The 21,681-nt window shown below is 38.9% G+C and overlaps 1 protein-coding gene across 2 annotated transcripts in view; it reads right to left on the bottom strand.

Annotated features, from left to right (window-relative positions):
* Positions 1-28: 28 nt before the first annotated feature.
* Positions 29-21,681, bottom strand: part of GYS2 (glycogen synthase 2) — a 35,428-nt gene continuing 13,775 nt past the window's right edge. For both annotated transcript variants that reach the window (XM_081127852.1, XM_081127853.1), the window contains exons 8-16: positions 19,251-19,357; positions 18,294-18,353; positions 17,114-17,192; positions 16,037-16,150; positions 8,651-8,777; positions 6,766-6,861; positions 5,621-5,784; positions 4,057-4,137; positions 29-1,977 (exon numbers count right to left, since the gene is read on the bottom strand). In XM_081127852.1, the coding sequence (XP_080983978.1) occupies positions 1,753-1,977; positions 4,057-4,137; positions 5,621-5,784; positions 6,766-6,861; positions 8,651-8,777; positions 16,037-16,150; positions 17,114-17,192; positions 18,294-18,353; positions 19,251-19,357 (1,053 nt within the window). In that variant the 3' untranslated portion in view covers positions 29-1,752. The remainder of the gene's footprint in view (positions 1,978-4,056; positions 4,138-5,620; positions 5,785-6,765; positions 6,862-8,650; positions 8,778-16,036; positions 16,151-17,113; positions 17,193-18,293; positions 18,354-19,250; positions 19,358-21,681) is intronic.

Below are 21,681 nucleotides of genomic sequence, written 5' to 3'. Positions count from 1 at the left end.
CAGTTTATTGATAATTATTTACTCATATGACATAGACTTGGCTATTTAAACATTATGTCTATTCCCAGAACACTTTTTAAAACATGTTTATTGATTTTTACAGAGAGGAAGGGAAAGAGAAAGATTAATGTGAGAAACATCAATTGGTTGCCTCTCATACCTGCCCCAACCAGGGAATTGGGGACCAAACCCACAACTAGGCATGTGCCCTGACCGGGAATTGAACTCACGACTTTTGGTGTACACAACTCTCCAAACAACTGAGACTGGCCAGGGCTATTCCCAGAACACTTTTGAATCTATCTTATGAAGCAATTCTTCCGAGAGTGAACTAGAACAATCTCAAATATTTCACCCAAAACAGTCTTTATAAGCTGTCTAGATGATCAGTAGCTGTTAAAATAATCCCGGCTCCATGTATTATAAGTACTTGAATTCCTTGAATGCTCTTATGCTGTATAGATATGCTGATTAACACAGTCATTGCATAAAGGCCCCTGTGCCCAGTGTGCTATAACTTTCTATCTCCCTTAGGGTGTTTTTGCAATTCTCTTTATTTCTGTCTTTTTCAACACTGAAATGAACAAATGATCAGTGATCAAAGTTTTTCACATTGTGTGGCTTGGATTTTAAAATTGGGAACTATCTGCCTCCCATGCATATCCATGTACTAGAATACCCCCACCTCCAGATTGGACTTGTAGCCACTTTTAGCACAATTCCAGTTGCTCTTTCCCCTCTTTGCCTCTCTATCCTACCTCCCCTGTGGCTATCTGTGGCATTGTTTATATATATAAATATAAACCCCAGTGTGGGCTCTCCATTACACTTTGTTTCCCTGGGTTTCCCCTGACAATACCTCCTCTCCTCCCATACCACTACTGTGATCATGAGAGAGAAGGGAAGGCGAAGAGGCCCTGACGTTAAAATAAGCCTCCAATTCACACTTCTTTCTTTACCTAGTTATGAGAAATAAAAGTCTGTATCCTATCAACCTTGAGTTACATTATTTTACTTCAGCTTCAGGAGAAAGGGAAGCTGAGAATGTAACCTCTCGGTCTCCTCCTTCTGGACTGTAAGTTCCTTCAGGAAGAGTTCATTTCTAATCAAATAAGCTTTCCTTTTAAACAGTAAAAAGTCACAATCAGATGCTACAGTACACATGGTAACATCTTCCTGTCATTAATTTGAGAAGTGGCCTTGAAAACATGCACAAATGTGCATCAAGATCTGGACTTAGGATAACTGCTTTATTATAGATTTTGGTAGCCTGCAAAGCTAGATGTAAATTCGTGTTTCTGACTCATGAAAAATGAAAATAATCATTAAAGATGGAGTTGTTTAAAATATATAGGTAGTGTACCTCCATGGCTGAGAACAGGATCTTTGGGGAGAGGAAGGGGAGACTTGTTTGGTAGGTATAGAAGCTGTATCAATAATAAGCAAAGGACTAAGGTGATGATGATTTTCAAAACATTAGTAAAAAATCATTATTGCTTAAATTAACCACTTTAAAAACACTTCCAGTCTTCCTCCTTAAATTAAATTTACTGGGGGAAAGGAATCGAAGAAAATAACTTGGATTCTATTTCAAATTATAAAATTGCTCTTCACTTAATCTCTACTTTTTAGGCAGAGAATAAGCCCCATTGTGATATTTAAAAGAAGATGAAATTGGTGGCATTTGCATTCTTTACATAATCATTCTTACTGTGCTCTTGCTAAATGAGCTCTGTTCAGCCCATGGGCAGTTCAGTTCTTATATTCACCGTGCAGCTTTTTCTTGCGGTAAGGAACGTGGCCCAGAGCAAATGGAGACTTAATATTTAAGCGGTCCCTTTCCGCCTCCTCTTCCTCGTCGTACCTCTCCTCATCGTCACTGTCACCTTCCACATCACTGCTCTGAGGGCTGGAGGCCTGAGACCCTGAGGGAGAAGGTGGTACTGAGGAAGGCCTGGGGTATTTAAATCCCTCTGTCTGCCAAAGACAAAAATCAGACACAAACATCATAACCTCTTAATTTTCCAATATGTAAACATTTTGCATGTGCATTTTATAAAAAAAAGAGTTGGGTATTTTTTGTGGTCCGTTCAGGAGCTACTAACTTTGATTCATTTTGATTCTGGTACCAACAAACTCAAGAGAGATTCATTAAATAAATCGCTTCATTTTATTAAGCATTGACATGTGCCAGGTACCACCTATATGTTACCTTATTTAATCTTTGTAACAGCACTCCAGTGAATTTGTTTTTCCCATTTACAGAGGAAAATTAAGGCTTAGAAAGGCCAAATGACTTGCCCAAGGTCATACAGCACATACATGGTAGAGCGAAGATGTGTACCTGGGTGAGGATTCCCCCAGGACCTTTCATCTCAACTGTTAGGTTACACATGCGGGTTTCTATGTCATCCTTTAGATTTGCTCAGTGAAACTGCACGACATGGGCCACCTCAACATGCCATGGGCAGCCACCACTGCAAAGAATCTTGAAAACCAGGCCACTGAGCAAACTCCGAAGTTCCACCAGCTCTCTTTATTTCAGTTAATGAGCAAATATCACTAGGTTTTCATTAAATTGCCCTTCTACCTGAAATTCACCGAGATAACTCATTTTATAAACACATACTAAGCACCAAGTATAGGTCAGGCATGACAATGGTACTGGGGAAACAGACGAAAAACACAACCCCTGCCCTCTAGGGTGCACACGCATAAAGTGGTCATAGTACTTGTCACTATCTTTCAACTATTTTGACACTGTTATGATGTCATACTTGTACAGTCATTTCAAGGTTCAGACAGTCTACCTGAAAGCAACACAGAAAAAAAGCTAAGTCCTGCACTTAGGACTTGGCTCAGAGGAGATGCTCAATACTTAATCACTGAATGAGTAGATTAATGGAGGAATATAGCTGAGTTACCTTCAAGTGGAGTGTTCACCTCTAAAAAAGCTAAGCAATTAACTCTGCTAAAATCATGAACATGAGAATGAAATTCATAGATTGAGGGATTCACAAAACACTTTCTCCTTCTCTGTGGGCAAATTGTGTCTTGTGTTAACTTTCTAGGTCTGTTCTCCAGGACACCTGATATAGATGGAATAGAAGTTGTATTATTAGGCAAAATTGTATATGGTAAAAGTGACCCCTGATTGGGAAATTAACATCTGAACTTGGAGAATCTATAAAATATTAAAAGAGGGTCCATAGCTTTGGGGAACCCCTGAATTTGATGAGCCTTGTAATTGGGCATATTCCTGCAGAGACCATGGAAGGTGTCTGTGGAAATTCACACACAAGATACTGGCTCCTGTGAGTCAGAGAAGCTAAAGTGGATCTCATACCCAATGGTATGGGTCTCATCTTCTTGCACCTAACATATTACCTGAGAGTTAGGGTGACAAAGAAGTGTAGCTCTTGGACCACTACGTAAACTGCTCTAAGGACAATCCCACTGAAGAGAAATGTCTGGCCTGCTTCAAGCTGTGTTTTTTAGCTTGTATCCGTCTAAGTGAGTCTGACGACAAGCAGCCTATGTTGTCCCATAACCATAATGTCTAGTTGGGCTTTAGAAGGCTCCCTAGTGGACACTGCTGAGTGGAACATGAATGCCTATCTTGTCCAATTCCTCCTGTGGTGCTTGAATTCAGTCTGTATTACTCTTGCCAAGTCGTCACCCTATATTTAAACACTTCCTCGGGTAGCGAAGTAAATTCCTGTTAAAGCAGGCTACTTTATTTTTTAACAACTCTCAAAAGAATGGGCATTTAATGGAGTGGTTTCAAACACTAAGACCGAGAGAGGTTTAATGTGGAGGAGCTTCTCTAATGACGTGAGCTGGCTGACTGACTTGTCTTATACTTTAGGCTAACTCTGAATTGAGGGCTTCAAGTTGGTCTGATTTGTCAGTTCCTCTATTCTTTACTTTGATGAGACCCTATGAGAAAGTATAATACTTTGTGTACTTAGCTACTTCCAAATTAACAGGTATTGTTAGGACTTATCATAAGTAAGAAATTTAGCTTTCAAAACAAACAACACATAAAGTACTTACTGTTGGTGGTGATGTGAGTTCCACATGGAACTTATCTGGAAAGGCTCTGCTTAATGTCAGGTGCCTGGCATGCTGGTAATACTGTGATCGAAGACCAATTGGTAGGTTAAAAAAAGATCTATATGCTTCAACAACCAAGTTACTATATAAAATATTCTTCTCTTAGTTATGAAATGTATTTTTTAAAAAGTGACAGATTCTATTCATTCTAAATTTGAGAATGAGGGGAGGAAAAAGACAGTGTATAGTTGTATTATTTTTCAATGAATAGGTACAGAAATACTCCAAAACATTGGAAGGAAAAGCCTTACCAGCCTTACTGAACTCTGAATTCATGCAAAGGGGACTGAAAACACTGGTTTCATTCTGCAGAGAAGCAGTATGGTGTGGGGGGAAAAAGATGAGGCCTGAATAATCAGACAAGCTGGATTTAAATCCCACTTTAGACCTTAGGTAAGAAATATAAATCCGAGGAGCAGTGATTTTCAAGACGGCGTGCTGCAAGAATTTCTAAAACATGCGATACCTGACTATTTAGTCACGGCACTACCCTCTTTTCCCTTAGGTCGTCAAATAAAAAAATGACAACAGCCAATACAGCAATAGCCATCTGGTGTGAGTGAATCAAAATTATACCCATGTTTTTTGTCTGATCAGCAAAATATACGGGGTGTCCCCCCAAAATTTATACACACTTTGAATAATTATAAAGACAGTGTTTATTAAAATACCATTCATTTTCAAAATGTAGTAGAGTCTAGAGACCCGGTGTGTATACATTTTGGGGGACACCCTATGTACGTTTTGGTGTGCTGCGGAAGTTTTGTAGTTAGTTTATGTGTGCCATGAGATGAAAAAGGTTCGAAATCACTGCCTACGAGCCTAATCATTCTGCTTTCATTCTAAAATGGAGACAATAAAATCAATCATCCAGGGCTGCAATGAGCCCCAGGGTTAGTGTTCATAGAGAATCAGCAAATGGCAGCATCTATCAGTTGTCTGGGGACGTTTAGCAGTATCTAAGCAGATACATCATGTGAAGGCAAAGTGAGTTCATCCTTTATTAAATCACCCAGCGCTAAGCTATATGAACATCTGGGAATTTATAAACCTACTGCATGAACGAAGGTATTTCCCTCTGCACTTGTCATTTTGAAAAACAGTATTATTCCCGTTACCCACTGTAGCTGAGGGATAGGATCACATTAGCTCTCAGAGTGAAACAAAGTAGGGATTTTTCTCGTGACGCTCTCCTCATCGTCATGAAACACCTCTGCATGCCTGCAATGCACCAAGTGAAGCAATGACAACAGGAGAGCTAGTCAGAGCAGCGCTGGATCCTGACAGGCTCGCTCTTACGGGTCAGGCTAAAGTGAAGAACTGGGGTTAGGATCCTGCAAATTCATAATATGTAAAAAAAAAAAAAAAAGTACTTAAAAATCACTGAGATTATTTAACAACTATGTTACGGAGTTGACTTTACGGATTACGACTAGAACCAAGACGTCTGTGGCCCAGCGGGATTTTTCAAGGCATCCTCAGTATTGATCACAAACTCGCTTACTCTGCCTAAGTATCTCCAGTCCAGAAGGTCTGAGAGCCTCTCCGTTCGGTTCCTCTGGATAACTCTTTGGCGGCGCGACTGCTTGCAAAATCCGTAGAGAAACTGAGTCAGCTGATTGCAAGAATCATCCGGAGAGCGGAACCGCCTGTCAACAATGTAAATACCTGAGGGGCACAAAAGCCAATGCACAGGTGAAAAGCAGGGCTCCCCTTAGAGCATCTCTTCTCCTAGAGCGCTCCTTGGGTTTACGGTGGACCACAGGCATTCTCTACTCCATGACTCCCTGCTGCCTCTACTTTATCTTTTCCCTCCAAGGCTGTATATCGTCCGCGATCTTTTAACAGTTTAGAAATGTCGCCAACACACAGCCAACAAAATGAATCTTGCTTTTAAACAAAACCTGGCAGTATAGGGACACCCTGGATTGGTGATTCTCCCTGGGGCTGCTCACTAGCCAGTCTCTGGGGTGAGACCTGGGTGTCAGTGCTTTTTAGACTCCCCAGTGTTCCCAGTGCGCATCCATGGCTGAGAACCAGAGCTCTAGCCTGAGGGAAGAGCAGTGGCACTGCAACTGCAAAGGGCCAGGGAACTGACAGTGTGTAGGCAGAGGATCCAGCCCATTCAAACTTCGCTTGCTGCTAGGCAACACAGACATACAGATGGTGATATGCAAACCCTCCACCCCTCTTAAACTCTGTAAGTGAATTTAGCTAACTTGGCACAAACTTTTAAAATAGCTATGCTGACCAATACAATTATTGTAACATCACCCCTAAGACCATAGTTATTGTAACATCCCTTCTAGGTAGCAGAGGGCCAAAGGAGTTCAGGAAAAAAAAAAGGAAAAAAAAGGTAAAGGGCAGGTTTATCCAATTTTAACACTCCTTTTGCAGTTTTGTTTTGTTTTTCTGTTTCAATTTAGTTCATTTAACTCCTCTTGTAGTTTGTCTTTTGGGCAATATATTTAATATTAATAGCATTTTAATCTTTTCTGTAGGCCACATAATTAAATCATTTTATTGAACAAGAAATGTGAACATTAGTTTAATCAGGATAGCTTTAGAGTTGGGCTCTGTAAAGACCCTGTGCTTTGTTCGGTTAAATGTCACTTCTCCTTGGGTTGGGTTAATGATGGAAAATCTCACCGTAGGCAGTAGGATCAGCCACGTGCTCCTGCATGAAACAGCCAAAGCCGGAGAGGTTGGTTGTCACGCTGGGGATGCCCATCACTGTGCACTCGGCTGCCAGGGGAAACAGACAGAGGCTTGGTTTCAGGCCAGCTCCTATGTCTTCTTATGCACCAGAGGAGAAAAAGCTCCTGTCTATCTAGTCATAGTGATGTTTACTTTGTGCCAGGCTCCGTACTAAGTTATTTACAAGTATTAACTCATTTAATCTTCTAACAACCATATGAAGTGAGGCTACCATAATTTCCATGGAACAGATGAAGAAAGTAAGGCACAGAAAAGTTAAACAGCTTGTCCAACTTCACAAAGCCAAGGGGCGGGGGAGAGCTGGGACTTGAAGCCAGGTGCCCAGCTACAGAGCTCTTGCTGGGAACGGCCTCTCAGTACTGGTTTTGCTTTTCACTCCATTCTAAGCTTATGTTTCTAAGTATTTAGCAAGTTAATGGGGTAGGTAAATGTTTTGGACATGCTTTGGAAATCTCCCTCCACACAAATCCCTTCCAGGTTCTCAGGTGCTCAGTGAACCCCATGGTCTCTCTCAATCCTCTCACCTTTTGGTCAAAACCTGTTTTTCAGAAAATATCAGATATTTTTTATGAAACATTACCACTCTCAAGGATATTTGCATTTTATTTAATTTTTTTTTTAAGATTTTTTATTGATTTTTAGAGAGAAAAGGAGAGGGAAAGAGAGAGAAACTGATGTGAGAGCGAAACATCCATCGGCTGCCTCCTACATGCCTCCCACCAGGAATCAAGACAGCAACCCTACCATGTGCCTGACTGGGAATGGATCCCGCTACCTTTTGTTGCAAGAGATGATGTCCAGCTGAGCCACATGGGCCAAGGCGAGAATATCTGCATTTTTAACAGGGAAATTGTATTTGATTGTGGAATAACTCTTGATTGGCTAGTGAGGTTGGGTAAAAAAATATATATATATTTCCTTATTGCCCATGAAGTAACACAATTTAAATAGTGGCTTTTTCTCCTTCTCTGCAAGTATTTCCTCTTGGTTTATCTCTAGAGAGCAGTAGTTCTTAATTTAGGGTGAAGGAGTGGGAGAGAGGAAGGTAGAATGGGATTATTGACCCATTTGAGAATCTGATAAAAGCTCTGGATCTCTTCCCTAGAAAAATTCATATATATATAATATATATATATATATATATATTATATATATATAATTTTGCCTACAATTCTATGAAACTTAATAGATCTTTATGTTTTATTAAATGTGCATTAACACATGTTACAAAATGCCAGGTATCCATGTAAACTCAGTATATGAAATAAGTGCTTATATTCATTGGGCTTTCTCAAAACACAAACTTTAATGAATACTTTCTGGAGTGAGATAGAGTTAGTATTACATAGAATGATTATTCTTATAAAATATTAGAGAGTTATCTAATATGCTAACATCAAACTTAGAGCACCCAAGGTTTCATTATTTCTGCAATTATAGGTTAGGTGAGGAGTGGCCAACTTCCCTGGGTTAATTCAAAACAGAATAACTCATTCACAATGGAGTATTTCCCAAACGTGTTTAATTTTTTTCTAGTTATGTTTTATACCACCTTAAAAAACTGGATATAACTTCTCTATCATTTCAGGTTAAGTTTAACTTTGTCCTGTAAAATGACATTTGGGTGGAAAGTCTGTCATAAGTTATAAATCATTCTCTTTATCCGACAGTAATGATTTCCCATGTTCCCTCAGGCATTTAAGCTTTCATTTTGTGCTTCTCTCTCCAATAGTAAATTATATGTCAACTTTGACTATCACACACATATGCATTAAATAAGCTTCAAAACATTCCACAATCTGTACATGTCACCTACCTGGAGTATAACCCCAGGGTTCATAGTATGACGGAAATACTCCAAGATGACAACCTCGGACAAACTCTTCATAATCCATGGGTAACAAGGGGCTGGTGGAGGACAGGAACTCTGGGTGCAAAATCACCTAAAAAAAGAAAATTCTGATGAAGAAAAAAGAGAGGAAGAAGAAACTGAAGCAAAAAGAAATACAAACCTCCTACAATTTGGTTATTTTAATACTGTAGAATCCTTGTGTTCTAGATTTAGGGGGGAAAAAGAGAACAGAAAGAAAAAAGCCTGCTGCTTCTTTCCCCCTCTCAACAATCTGGGTAAGATGGGTCATTGGGGAGAAAAAGGGACATCTGTAATATTTTAAACAAAAATAAAACTTAAAAAAAAAAAAAAATCTGGGTAAGTATCTGCTCTGTGGACTACCTTTCCCTCTGATTCCAAGGCCTAGGCTGGAGAAAGGAACTTTGTGTGCCACTGCTGTTCTCCAACCCAGCCTTTATTGGCAGCAAAGGTTTTATTTGGTTCTCTAACTGCTTCTACTTCGCTAAGGTCTCAGCACGACAACCCGAGTGAACCTTTAAAACGTCAGCCACTTCCCTGCTCAGAATCCCTCGGTGGCCTCCCATTCCACTCGGAGTAAAAGCCAAAGTGTTTACGGTGGCCTTTATGCAGTGGCGTGCTGGTAAATGTTCAAGAACCAAAAGACAAGTATAAATATATATTTGTACATGAGTTTATAGTAAATTTTACTGATATGAAAGATATCATTATAGCATACAATTTCTAAACAATAAAACACATACACACAAAAACCTGTTAGAGTTCTCATTGAATGATTATTACGTTATCTGTCAGCCTCCCCTCATATCTAAGTAATCATTGAAAATAAAATCTGATTTTAAGGTGCTGGGATTATACATATATCTATAGTTATATAATATAATATAATATTTAACATAAGATATAATTAATAGTATAATATATAATATAATTATATAATTAACATATATTTACATTATTTTTACATAATAACATATTAAAATGTCATATGTTATATATTACATATATTAGTGCCTTATAAAAGGGGGAAAGATCCCTGGCCCCTTTCCCCATGTGAGGACACAGCAAGATGGTACCATCTGTGGACCAGGAAAAGGGCCTTCACCAGAACTCAACCACGCTGGCAGCTTGATGGTGGACTTCCCAGCTTACAGAATTAGGAGAAATAAATGTCTGTTGTTTACAAGCCACCCATCTGGTGGCGTTTTGCTAGCAGCCTGAACAGACTACGACACCTGCCCTCTATGGAACCCATTGAACTCATCTTCCTCGGTGCACAGACACCCGCCTCACTGCAGCGAGCCCAACAGCAGGGCTGCTCCCCACTGTGTGGACCTTCCTCACCCCTGGGCTCTGACCTCTTTCTCAGACTCCTTCCAGTGTAGACTCCTACCTTGTGTTGCCCCACCTAATGGCTTTAGGACGAAATTATTTGGGAAGGGAAGGGAAAAGAGAAAGACAAAGAGGAAAAAGACACTTTGTTTTAACAAGCACACTACACTCTTTATTCATAGAATAAGTATATAATCTTCCAAAGAGATCACTTTGAAGAAAAACCCTAATTTGGATATATAACAATAATGATAACATTAGCTGTTTATAATACTTTCTATATTACAAATAATTTTCATATATTGCCTCATTTAATCTTTGCAACATTGTGAGATAAGTAAGAATGGTCATTCTTATTGTCCTAATTTTAGTAAGTTAACAGGCATTAGTTATACATGTATCAGTAGATTCATAAATAGGAGATACATTAAACATAAGAAGAAAGAAAATGGTAAATGTCCAAAACCAGTACCATAAAAATGACTCATTCAATCATAAGAATCACACACTGGCAAAGTAAAAATGGATAAGATATTTTTTTCTAGAAAGCATGATTTGGGTTTCTATTACATGCAAAGTACTACACTAGGAAAAGGGACAGATGTGACTGTCTGGGCAACCATCACATCAACAGGCCACTATACTCTCTTGGCAAATATCAGGTAAGGGGGATTTGAAAGGCATTGTGTCTATTTGGCATTTCCACACATAGGAAAAGTTGTATTCTCCAAAGCCCATTTAGAACATGAAAACACTATGGCTTGTTTGTTTTGTTCCCAGCCAAACAGAATGATCAAACAACTAAAATAAGAAGACAGCTGCTCTGGGCCTTAAAACAGCCAATTGCAGAAGCCCAAGGTGGAAGAAAGGATATTAGAGGTCAGCCCATGGTTATAGAGAGGATTAAAGGAGATCCTGTCTACAAAAGCCCCCGGCAGAGCACCTGGCTCATAGAAAGCCGTGGATCAGTAGGGGGAAAAAAAAATGAACAAAAATGTGTTTGACTGTGTTTATCTCAGGAGGCAAGTAAGGCCCCAGGAAGTTAGTTACTTTCACAGTGTCAGCACAGGGTGGTGACCTGAAATCTGCAGTCTAGGCTTTTCTCACTATACCACCACGCTGCTGACAGAACGGAAAGTCAAAATAATCTGTAACGTTTCCTGAATCAAATGGTCACATTTATACATTAAAAAAAAACTTGCCAATTCACTCTGAGAGTTAAGAACTACTCTATAGGGTTATATAAATATACAGACTATGAAATAGGACTTATATTAGCACAAACCCTGAGTTAGTGTCAAGCCCTTAAAGGATATTGTTAATAAAACACAATGCCTAATTCTGAACTGATCAAAGTTTATCTCAGCACTTTGAAGGTATATTGTTAGGAAAGGGTTATTTTATTCCTTTTGTGTGAGTGTGTCCATTTGCTTTATGATAATAAACGGATATCTCAATATTTGTGAGTTTAACTGCATAAATAGTTTGAGATGAGCTTCCGTCTCCATTCACTCTATATAAGCCATGTGCTATCGTATCTCTACTTCTTCTGCCAGGTGAGCCCTCCCTCCTGTTATTTGCATGATGAACTCCTGCTCAACAATCAAGAGCTAACTAACATGTCAGGTCTTTTATAAAACATTTTATCAAATCCTGCAGGAAAGACAAATCTTCCATCTTCAGTTCTCACCAAACCCTGTCCATACCTCTCTTCTAAAAATCGTTAAGTATCCATCATGTGCTGTTACTGGACTAAGTACAAATAAAAGCTAACATGTATTACGCACTGACCATGTGCCAATACTGTATAAATGCAGCATCTATTACTTTTTAAATCCCACGACAATTCTATAAGTGTGGGCCTGTTTTATTATCATTTTACAGATGAGAAGATTGAGGTACAGGCAGATTAAGTAAACTCACAAACTGCATCAGTAGCAGAGGTTTGAAGGCAGACAGTGTGAGTACAGTCTTTAAGGACTTGCTATGTTGCCTTCCTTGACATGTGACCGTCCTGAATTTGCTGCTCAGATTTCCTCTAAGACATCCTGGACCTGGGGATCTTGACTGATGGCTCCAACTGCACCTACTCCAGATCCACCACAGCAGCTGCCCCTGACCTCTAGACAGGCAGACATGGGTACTAGTGCCAATCCATGTCCACCCAATGGGTGATTCTTTTAAGGGTAATTTTTTTGGAGGAATACTGTTGCTATTCATTTGAATCCCCACTAAAACAGCTGCATCCAGCTGCTCACAGAATAAGACAGCCATCTGCCAGCCAACCTGAAACTGTTTTGGTAGGTAGAAGATACACATGAAGGTAAAACATAAAGAAAAAGCTGTTAAATACAGCACGATGTTTTATGTAGTAACACTTATATATTTAAAATAAGTCAACCACATTAAACACACACACACACACACACACACACACACACACACACACAGGTATCTTTTGTATTAAGAAAGGAAACATTGAGCCCTAGCCAGTTTGGCTCAGTGGTTAGAACATCAGCCCTCAGACTGAAAGGTCCTGGGTTCGATTCCAGCCAAGGGCACGTACCTTGGTTGCAGGCTTGACCCCCAGCCCCAGTTGGGGCCCTGTAGGAGGCAACCAACCAATGTCACATTGATGTTTCTCTCCCTCTCTCTCCCTCCCACTCTCTCTGAAAAGCAATGGAAAAAATATCTTCTGGTGAGAATTGAAAGACAAGAAGGAAGGGAGGGAGGGGAGGGGAGGGGGGAGGGGAGGGGAGGGGGGAGGGGGGAGGGGGAGGGGGGGAGGGGGAGGGGGGGGAGGGGGGAGGGGGGAGGGGGGAGGGGGGAGGGGGGAGGGGGGAGGGGGGAGGGGGGGAGGAAGTATTGTAAATACTGAATTTGTTAGCTGTTGAAAACTATTTTCTTGTTTTTTAGTTTGTTTTTGTGGGCACGTGTGCCCATGTGTGTGTTTCACTGCTTTCCCCCTTTCTGAGTCACTACCTAGTGCTGCTATGTGTGTATATTTTTCATGTATTTGTTCATCATTGTGAATTGTAGTTTTTTGTTAATTACAGATGACTTTCCCCTTTGGAGAAAAAAAAGGCTGAGACTGTTTTTAGAAGCAGGCTGCAGTCTGTGGCTCTCCTTACCGCACCCTTCCTTCCTGCTCCGCTCAGTGCCTGCCTGCACCTCCCCGCCTGCTCACACTTTCACCTCTACCCTCCAGTGCATTTCCTCCAACAAGTGTTTTCATATCTAATCCTGCCTTAGTGTCTGCTTCTCAGACAATGAAAACTGAGAAAAAATACCCAAGACGTGATCACTGCCTCAAAGAACTCAGTCTCTCTGGAGAAATGGACACATTTAAAAATACACACATATATATGTGTGTGTTTTTTCATTGTGGTCATTTGATTAATTTTAGTAGATAGGAATTGTCTTGGGAATGAAGATAAGGAAACAATTGTCCTGTTGGGAATAGGTGATTGTGTATTAAGGGAAATGCAAGGAAGAGATGGCTTTTAGGTTGGATCCCCGAGGGATAGTTACAATGATTGAGATAAGGCTATTTCAGACAGAGAGAATAACATTAGCCATGACACAGGGATGTGAAAGTGAAAGTGTTTAATATGTTCATTAAATGAGGTTCTTGTCCATTTCTGGTAAATTGCCTCACTGTTATAATACTTTAAAAAAAAAAAAACAGATCAGCAAAGCATACTTTGTTCAAAATTTCAAGGGACCTCCAGTCACAGTCCTCCCAAGAGCAAAGGAAGGCAGCTTCATTTCTTCTCCCGCCCTCCCACATTCCCCACTTCCATTTGTATTTATTGTACATATAACATGTGCCAGACACACATACATTGTCAGAGGAAGATCCACAGGCATGGTATGACATAAAAGGTTCTGAGAAAAACAGAAACCTATAGGAAAAGAAGAGGCTTTCTTGCTCCCACTATTTATTTCCTTTCCAAGAGAATATATATATATTCTCTTGGAAAGGAAATATATATATATATATATATATATATATATATATATATATATATAAAGAAGAACCAGTCAAGGATAAATTATATGAGGAGGCCAAGCACTGTTAATACACTCTGTGATGAGTCTCTGTGGATCCAGTCCTGCTTAAAAACGTAAAGGAAGGGTATCTTTGTCAGAGACATTCCTCATTCCTGCATTTCCAGGGAAAATTTTGTAGCCTGACTATTTATTATTGGGGGGGTGCTAGGTGTTGAAAATTTTGGAAATGCAGAAACACAAATGAGAAAATGCAAACCACTCATAATTGTATGGCCCATATATATGCATGTATGTGTGTGTGTGTAGAATATGTTTGAAATAAAAAGGCTAACACAGCATGGAACATTTTATAAATAAATAGTTTGAATCATTTAATGCTGCATTATGAGCTCCTCTTACTATCAAGAAAGTTTTTTTTTTATTTCTGCAATATTTTTCTCTTCTAATTCTCTGCTTTTTCTTTCGCTGGCTTTTCATCGTATAATCCCCCTCTTAAATAAATCTCCAGTCATTCAGCCTGGTCTCCAGCATGGCAGGGTGGTCGTGCCCTGGTCTCCACTACCGTCCATGCACTGATAGCTCCATTCACAACTATCTTTGTAAACCCCATACCTATGTTTTCTAAGTAATTATTTAACATAGCAACTTGAATATCTCACAGGTAACTCAAACTCATTCTATCAAAAACTGAACTCAATTCATGACACGACCTTCAAACCAACTTCTGTTAAAGCCTTTCCTTAATATTTAGAAAGTATAGGTTAATACTGAAGCCAGAAGGCTGTTATTCTTGCCTTCTGTCTCTTTCTCACTCCCAAAGCCCATTGGTCACTAAGCGTGATCTTTTCTAAGTGCAACCATCTCTCCCATTGTTTCACCCTCTCCAGTAAATCTGACGCGGCCTTTGCGAGGGGCCTCATCACCCCTCGCCTGGACTGTTGCAGTGAGTCTTTAATTTGTTTCCTTCTACTACATCCACCCGTGTCTATATCAAGGACTAAATAAAAGTTGTTTTGTTTTTTTTTTGAATGCGGAGAAATTAAAAGAATATTTGTAAACAGCAAGGAAAAGAGTTGTCTTTCATTGCCTGCACTTTAAGAGAGGGTAAACAGGGTAAGTTTCCCAAGAATGTGGGAGGAAATGACTTCCCATAAAAACCCTCAGAACCTCAAGGAAAGGAAGCAAGAATAGGTTAAAAATCGATCTTTGAGGCCAGTATGGAGGGACTCCGAAGAAGTTTATACTCCTTGAATTCTCAATGACCTGATCTGCTAAAGGTGAAAGAAGGAAGGGAAAGGGAGACCTTTGAAAAGATTGGTAAAAGCTTGTGACACCTTGATCTTGAATACTGGTGAATGAAATTGAGGAGGGTTAAGCAATCATTTGTTGACATGTTCACCAGTACCAACCACACCTAGCAAATGCCTGGAACATAAGAGGCCCTCAGTAAACGTCACAGAGGTTAGGTATCACAGTCGTAGAAACCAGGTCTTATTCATGCAACTAGCACTGTGCCTAGTCATTGCAGAAAAGAGTACAAAATATAAATTGGTCTATAGAAAGTTACATAAAAACATCGTTAGTCACATTCTCTAAAACTAAAAGCTTCTCATATTTTCCTTTTAAGTTGAACTTTATCAGAAAGAAACAAAGACAATTCATGTAATCTCAGAGATTTGTTAATTCTTAGAAAATATTTAAATCATTTAAATAGAAAATATTTAATCTCCTGAGGCTGACAGATTGTACAGTGAAAATAAATGTTAGAATTATGGCTCAAAGCCCTAAATATTCTTCAGTTCTCAAGAATGATAGCAAAATAGTCATTACATTTTAATTACCCAAGACAGGAAACAAAATTAATTTTCTTTAGAAATACTTAAAATATTTTTGATAGTTGTTAAGACAAATACGAGAGGCTTCTAATAAATTCTCAGTAAATATATCTGTCATTTTGAAGTGACCTAGAGCAACATTTAGTTCTACCTTGACTCTGTCTGTGCGGCTGTTGAAAAGTCCGATCCGTCTAATGGTGCTGAGGATGGGGTCAGTGGAGTCATCAATCATGTTGTGAGTGGTCACTGGAGGCAAAGACTGTCGCTGAAGTAATGAAAGGAAATGTCAGTTGTGCAAAGAATTAATGTGTGACTAACTTCAACAATAGGTCATTGGCGACACCCTACCTGTCTGCCTCCAGCCTCTTGAGAAGGCGCTAATGAGGATGACAAAGTTTTGTGTGTCTCAGAGAAGGATAAGGGGTTGAAGCACTGCCTGTGGCTATTGTGAACACATGATACTTTTGTTTTTCACCTGAAGCCACTATGTGAAAGGCCAAGACATCTTGCGTGCTCCTGGGACTTATTTGGAATAAGAGTGTCCTGAAATCTTGACTCAATGAGCTACTCTTTTGGATCCTTCTGGTGGGGCTGTCCTCCAGTGCCTGATCCCTCACGATTAGGAAGAGATTTGGGTGTATGCCTAATGTAACATTTACCTTTTCTTCTCTGCGATAATTCCACTTGCCTGAGAAACATTCACCTTTTCTCTATGTAACTCAAAATTCTATGCTGTTTGAAAAATTTAGGCTTTTGTTGTCATTGCAATATGCACAGCTTTTCAATTGGATATAATGGTTCTAAATGAATTTTTTTTTTTTTTTTTTTTTTGGTGCCAGGGAGAGCACAAACACAGTCCCCCACTACTCATGCAGTTGAGTTTCCCACATTTGGGGAAATCACGGGGTCAGCACACCCAGAATGAAATGGGTGAGCCTCACCCTGGGAAAACCACCTTTGGGATCATGGTATCTCCCCTGCCAACTAAGTATGAAATGAATTTTTAAATTGGATACAAAGACAAGTTCCTTGAGATTTTTAAAAGGAGCCCTGAAAACCACGCATAAAAGAGAATACAAAGTTGTCATTTAGGTGAATACATAAGAATGACTTTTCTAGCACTCGGGTTTAAAAATTTCCCAAATTAGCCCATTCCAGTAAATTAAAATATTGATCTAAATTGATTTTAACAATTACGGGAAGTGATAGGCACTTTTTTCTTTACTACCTGAGTTGAAAAGATGGCTCTTTTCATAATTGTTATATCATCTCGATCCAAAATATTGTTCATATCAGGAATTTCTCCTCTGTGGGAAAAACAATATTAATAATAAAAACAAACAACTGGCACTAATTCAGTGCTTCCTATCTGTCAGATACTGTTCTAAGCACTTTAAGAATAAAAGTAAACTGTTTCCTGATGAAGCTCACAGACAAATTCCTACAGTGTGGAGAAGTTTGATAAAAGATAGCACTGCCCCAGCCGGTGGCTCAGCTGGTTGGAGCATCCTCCTGTGCACCAAAAAGGTTGTGGGCTTGGTTCCTGGTCAGGGCACATACCTAGGTTGCAGGTTCAATCCCTGCTCGGGATGGGTCTGGGAGGAAACCAATTGATGTTTTTCTCTCATATTGACGTTTCTCTCTCTCTCTATCTAAAACCAATAAGCACATCTTTAGGTGAGGATATAAAAAAAAAGCATAAGAAATCAAAATTCATTTTTATAGCATTCATGCTGACCGTCAGGGGGATGCTCTTATAATGTTTTGCCTATTTCTGAGTACTGTGTTCTAAATTGGCCATTACTTGTCCATCTATAAATTGATAAAGAGAAATGATGCTCACCTGCCACCATGGGTCAGGAAACAACACAGCTTTCTCTTCATATCACAGCAAAATTCACATGTTTTAATATTATTATTATTTTATAATACATTTTAATTTGATCTTATTATTTAGATTTTATTGCATCTATATATTTATATATGTTATTTATTATTTATTATGTAAATACATCTAGACTAATATTAATTAATATGTTAATTATAAATATATTCCAATTTAATTTATAAGCCAATATATTTACTATATTAAGTCAATATACATATGTTTTCACTTAACATCTCATGAACTGTCTCAGCTTCAGGTTGGCATATTAACATTTAATGAGATTCTCATTGAATTAGAACCTCTCTGCATATATAAATATGTTCTTTGTAGGACCTGTTCACAAGTGTTTGTCAGATGAAGGGTGAAAGAAAACCTACTGACATGATGTCACACATCTTGGAAGGTTACTAATTCCTTTATATTTGGAACAACACAAATACACTGTAGCACTAAACCTGCCAAGTTTGTTTTGAATAGTGACCCCCAAATGTTTGACCTGGTGAGTGTCCGGAGCACCTACCTTAACAAGGCGTCATAGAGTTTCTTTCCAAACTTTTCCTTCACAGAATGTGCAATGTCCCTATGCAAGAAAAATATTTATAATTTAAACAGTGTCACAATTTTAAATCTTTGTCATGATAATGCTGTTGTTTTGTTAGTGCACTGTTGAAATTACTTGCCTCTTTTGTATAGGCTGTTCTATTATGTTTGCATTTGCCAGTTTAGCCTGAGTTAAAACCTCCAGAGCCGAGGCAGCAGAAACCCCTGACCAGCGCACAGAGCTTAACACGTATTTTTTTTTTTGCTTGAGGATATTCAGGGCAGGGCAGAGGACTGGGAGGGGGAGTGGGTGTAGGTATAGGTGTAACAAGATTGGGAAAGGGTCAATAATTGCTGAATATGGGCCATAGGCATGTAAGAAGTCATTATACTAATTTCTTTACTTCGACATATGTTTTTATATTTCCACACTAATTTTTTTTTTAATTCAACCCATCTTTAAAGAATTCTACAGCCCGGCCAGGCATGGCTCAGTGGTTGAGAGTCAACCTAGGATCCAGGAGATCGAGGTTCGATTCCCAGTCAGGGCACATGCCCCGGTTGCGGGCTCGACCTCCAGTTGAGAGCATGTAGGAGGCAGCCCATCAATGACTCTCTCTCATCACTAATGTTTCTCCTCTCTCTCTCACTCTCCCTTCCTCTCTCTCTGAAATCAATAAAAATATATTATAAAAAAAAAAAGATTTCTACAGAGGCTTTATCCTTTCATGGTAGCATATTCCAAAGTTTTATAGTAACACAGTTGTATAGCCATTACATAATCTAACACCATAGGGCAATGAGAAGAGATCCAAGCAGGATTTATGCTATAATAATCTTAAGGAAAAATAGTTTAGGGAACTATATCAGAAATCATGCACGTAAAAATAAGCCTTTACGTTTCTTGTTTGAGAACGTTTATAAGACATGAGATTACCACAGCTGCTTTCGCACTGCCTGGCCTTTCAGGGTTTCCACATTGAAGTTATTTGTCTTGGCAGGCATAATGAAAAACGCCACCACTGTGACATCGCTTTTATGCATCTGACGAGGGATCAGAAAACACGGCAGTCAATGACCAAAGATAAAATGAACGTGTGACAGACGGACCTTAAACTTTAAAAAAACAGGGTTTAAAAATATCTTGAGACAAAAAGAATAATGTTCACAAAGAAACTGTACCCACCTTCCTGAGACTTTTGCAAAACTTTTAATTTAAATAGGGCTTTCAATAGACATTTATTGATTAACAATTTGAAAATTCAGACATAAAATATTTTCATGGTATCAAGCATCTAAAATACCTAGCAATTGATACTGATATCACAATCCCTCTGGTTAAAAAAGTAATATAAATGTGAGATAATACTACAGGGTCAAAATTTGTTCTTTAAAATTTCAAATTGGAAACTTAATGAGGATTTAGTTTGGGTTTATCCTATTTTCTTTCCTTAGCTTATACACATTGATTTATACATGAGCTTATTTACATTTTTTGTCTTGATTTTCATGATACTGCATTTTATTTTTTTAGTCCTAAGGTAGAGAAATAAGCATATGTTCAGCAAATTTTTTTGTGGTGGGCACTGGGCTGGGCGCTTTATATGCATAATTTAACCCAATCCTAGTAATCACTGTGCACAATAGATGTCACTCCCCTTGTTTTACTAATGTCAGAAGAGAGGCATGGAGGTGGGATACAGGAATCTGACCTCCTCTAACAGATTATTGGCAAAGCTGAGATTCAAACTGGTGTTTATTGACTCTAGAATCTATGGTTTTTTTCCCTCTTCCCACAAATACCATTGGCCTAGCATCTCTCAGAAGGAAATGGCATTCCAAACAGCCATGGGAATGAAAGCATAAACTCACTTAAACCATGAACAGATGAATGCTCGTGCATTCTGGGAATGACTATCTCCTGAGTGTGGGGCATTTTACCACCTAAATGCAGCTCTGCACTCTAGGGCCTGACAATTTCTTCAAGTTTATGGAAGCCATAGAATAGGAAACTCACTCAGGAGTAGCCGATGTGCTATAAAAGAGTAAATGTACCATATGGAAAGAGAATGCCTTCTTTTCATTTCTCCAGGGATGTAATTATCTTTGATGTTTAGAATAATAGTAATTGGCTCTTTCTTCACATCTAAAAACAAAGTGAATATTTAATAAATGTGTGCATAAATTAATTCATAATGTCCCTAAACATAATACATGTTTGATATAGTTGTGAGTCCATCTTTAAAGTTTGTGAATAGGTGTATACCAGAAAATGTGATGAAATAAGACTCAAGTACCATAGCCTTTTTTTTTAAGGTTCTCCAGATTCAGTGCCAGTCCTACCAGAGCCAAGGTCTCCAAGGAAAATCTACACACCTTCTGGTGAAACCTTTTTTTTTTTTGCATTAAAATCTAAATAACAGCTTTTTTCCAACAACTCAAAACTGGAAACAACCCAAATATCCACAAACAGATGAATGAAGGAACAAAGTGGTATAGCTATAGAACATCCTACTTCTCAGCAATATGAAAAGAATGAACTACTCATATAAGCTCCATTGATGAATCTCAATATGAATATGCTGAGTGAGGGTAGCCCGGGGCAGAAAGCGTAAACATCTTATAATTTCAATCATATGAGAGTCTAGAAAAAATAAACTTATTTACTTAAAATAAGCTATATAAACTAGAATAATCTTTCTGGTCGTCAGTCTTATTTTGCAGACTTGGGTTTTTATTAGTGTATTTCTTCCTTATTAATGTGGTTTCTGTAAATCTTTAGCACACATGCTACAATGTTTGCTCTAAGGCGAGAATAAATCTATGTCCAAAAAATAAATATTTAGTTGGAGAGTATTATAGAGCTCAGGAAAGTTTAGATTGTCTCAGTATTGCGATAAGATTGAAATTTTACACTGATCACCTGTGAGCATTTTACTGTTATTTATTTTATATTTCAGGTGATAGGATTTTAATATAAGCCAATAATTTTAATCAGTAGTTTGATGTGGTACCATCTTTATGGTTGCTTTCATTGGCACAGGTTTTAAAAAAATTGTTTTTCTTGATTAGTTGATAACCTATTTTAAATCCCACCTTTCTGAGCAAAAAGTGATTCTACATTGTTGGGAGTAGGGGGCCTCCTTCCCCCTCCTTCATGTTTCTATGTGGTGGGTGGGTGATCTCCTAGTTTCACTGTTCAGGCCTCTCAGTCTGGGGGGGAGGTGTGGTCGTCGAGTTGGGCGAGGAACAGGGCTTGTGTGTGTCTGCCCGGTTCTGCAGAGGACAGCTGTGCTGTACTTGTTCCTCTGAAGGTCAGCCGGGAGAGGATGGCGACGGCCAGAGCTGCCTGGGCTACACGGCGAAGC

This window comes from Miniopterus schreibersii (assembly GCF_964146895.1).
Source record: "Miniopterus schreibersii genome assembly, chromosome: 2".
Classification (NCBI taxonomy): domain Eukaryota; kingdom Metazoa; phylum Chordata; class Mammalia; order Chiroptera; family Miniopteridae; genus Miniopterus; species Miniopterus schreibersii.
This window is presented reverse-complemented; position numbering and strand designations above follow the sequence as displayed.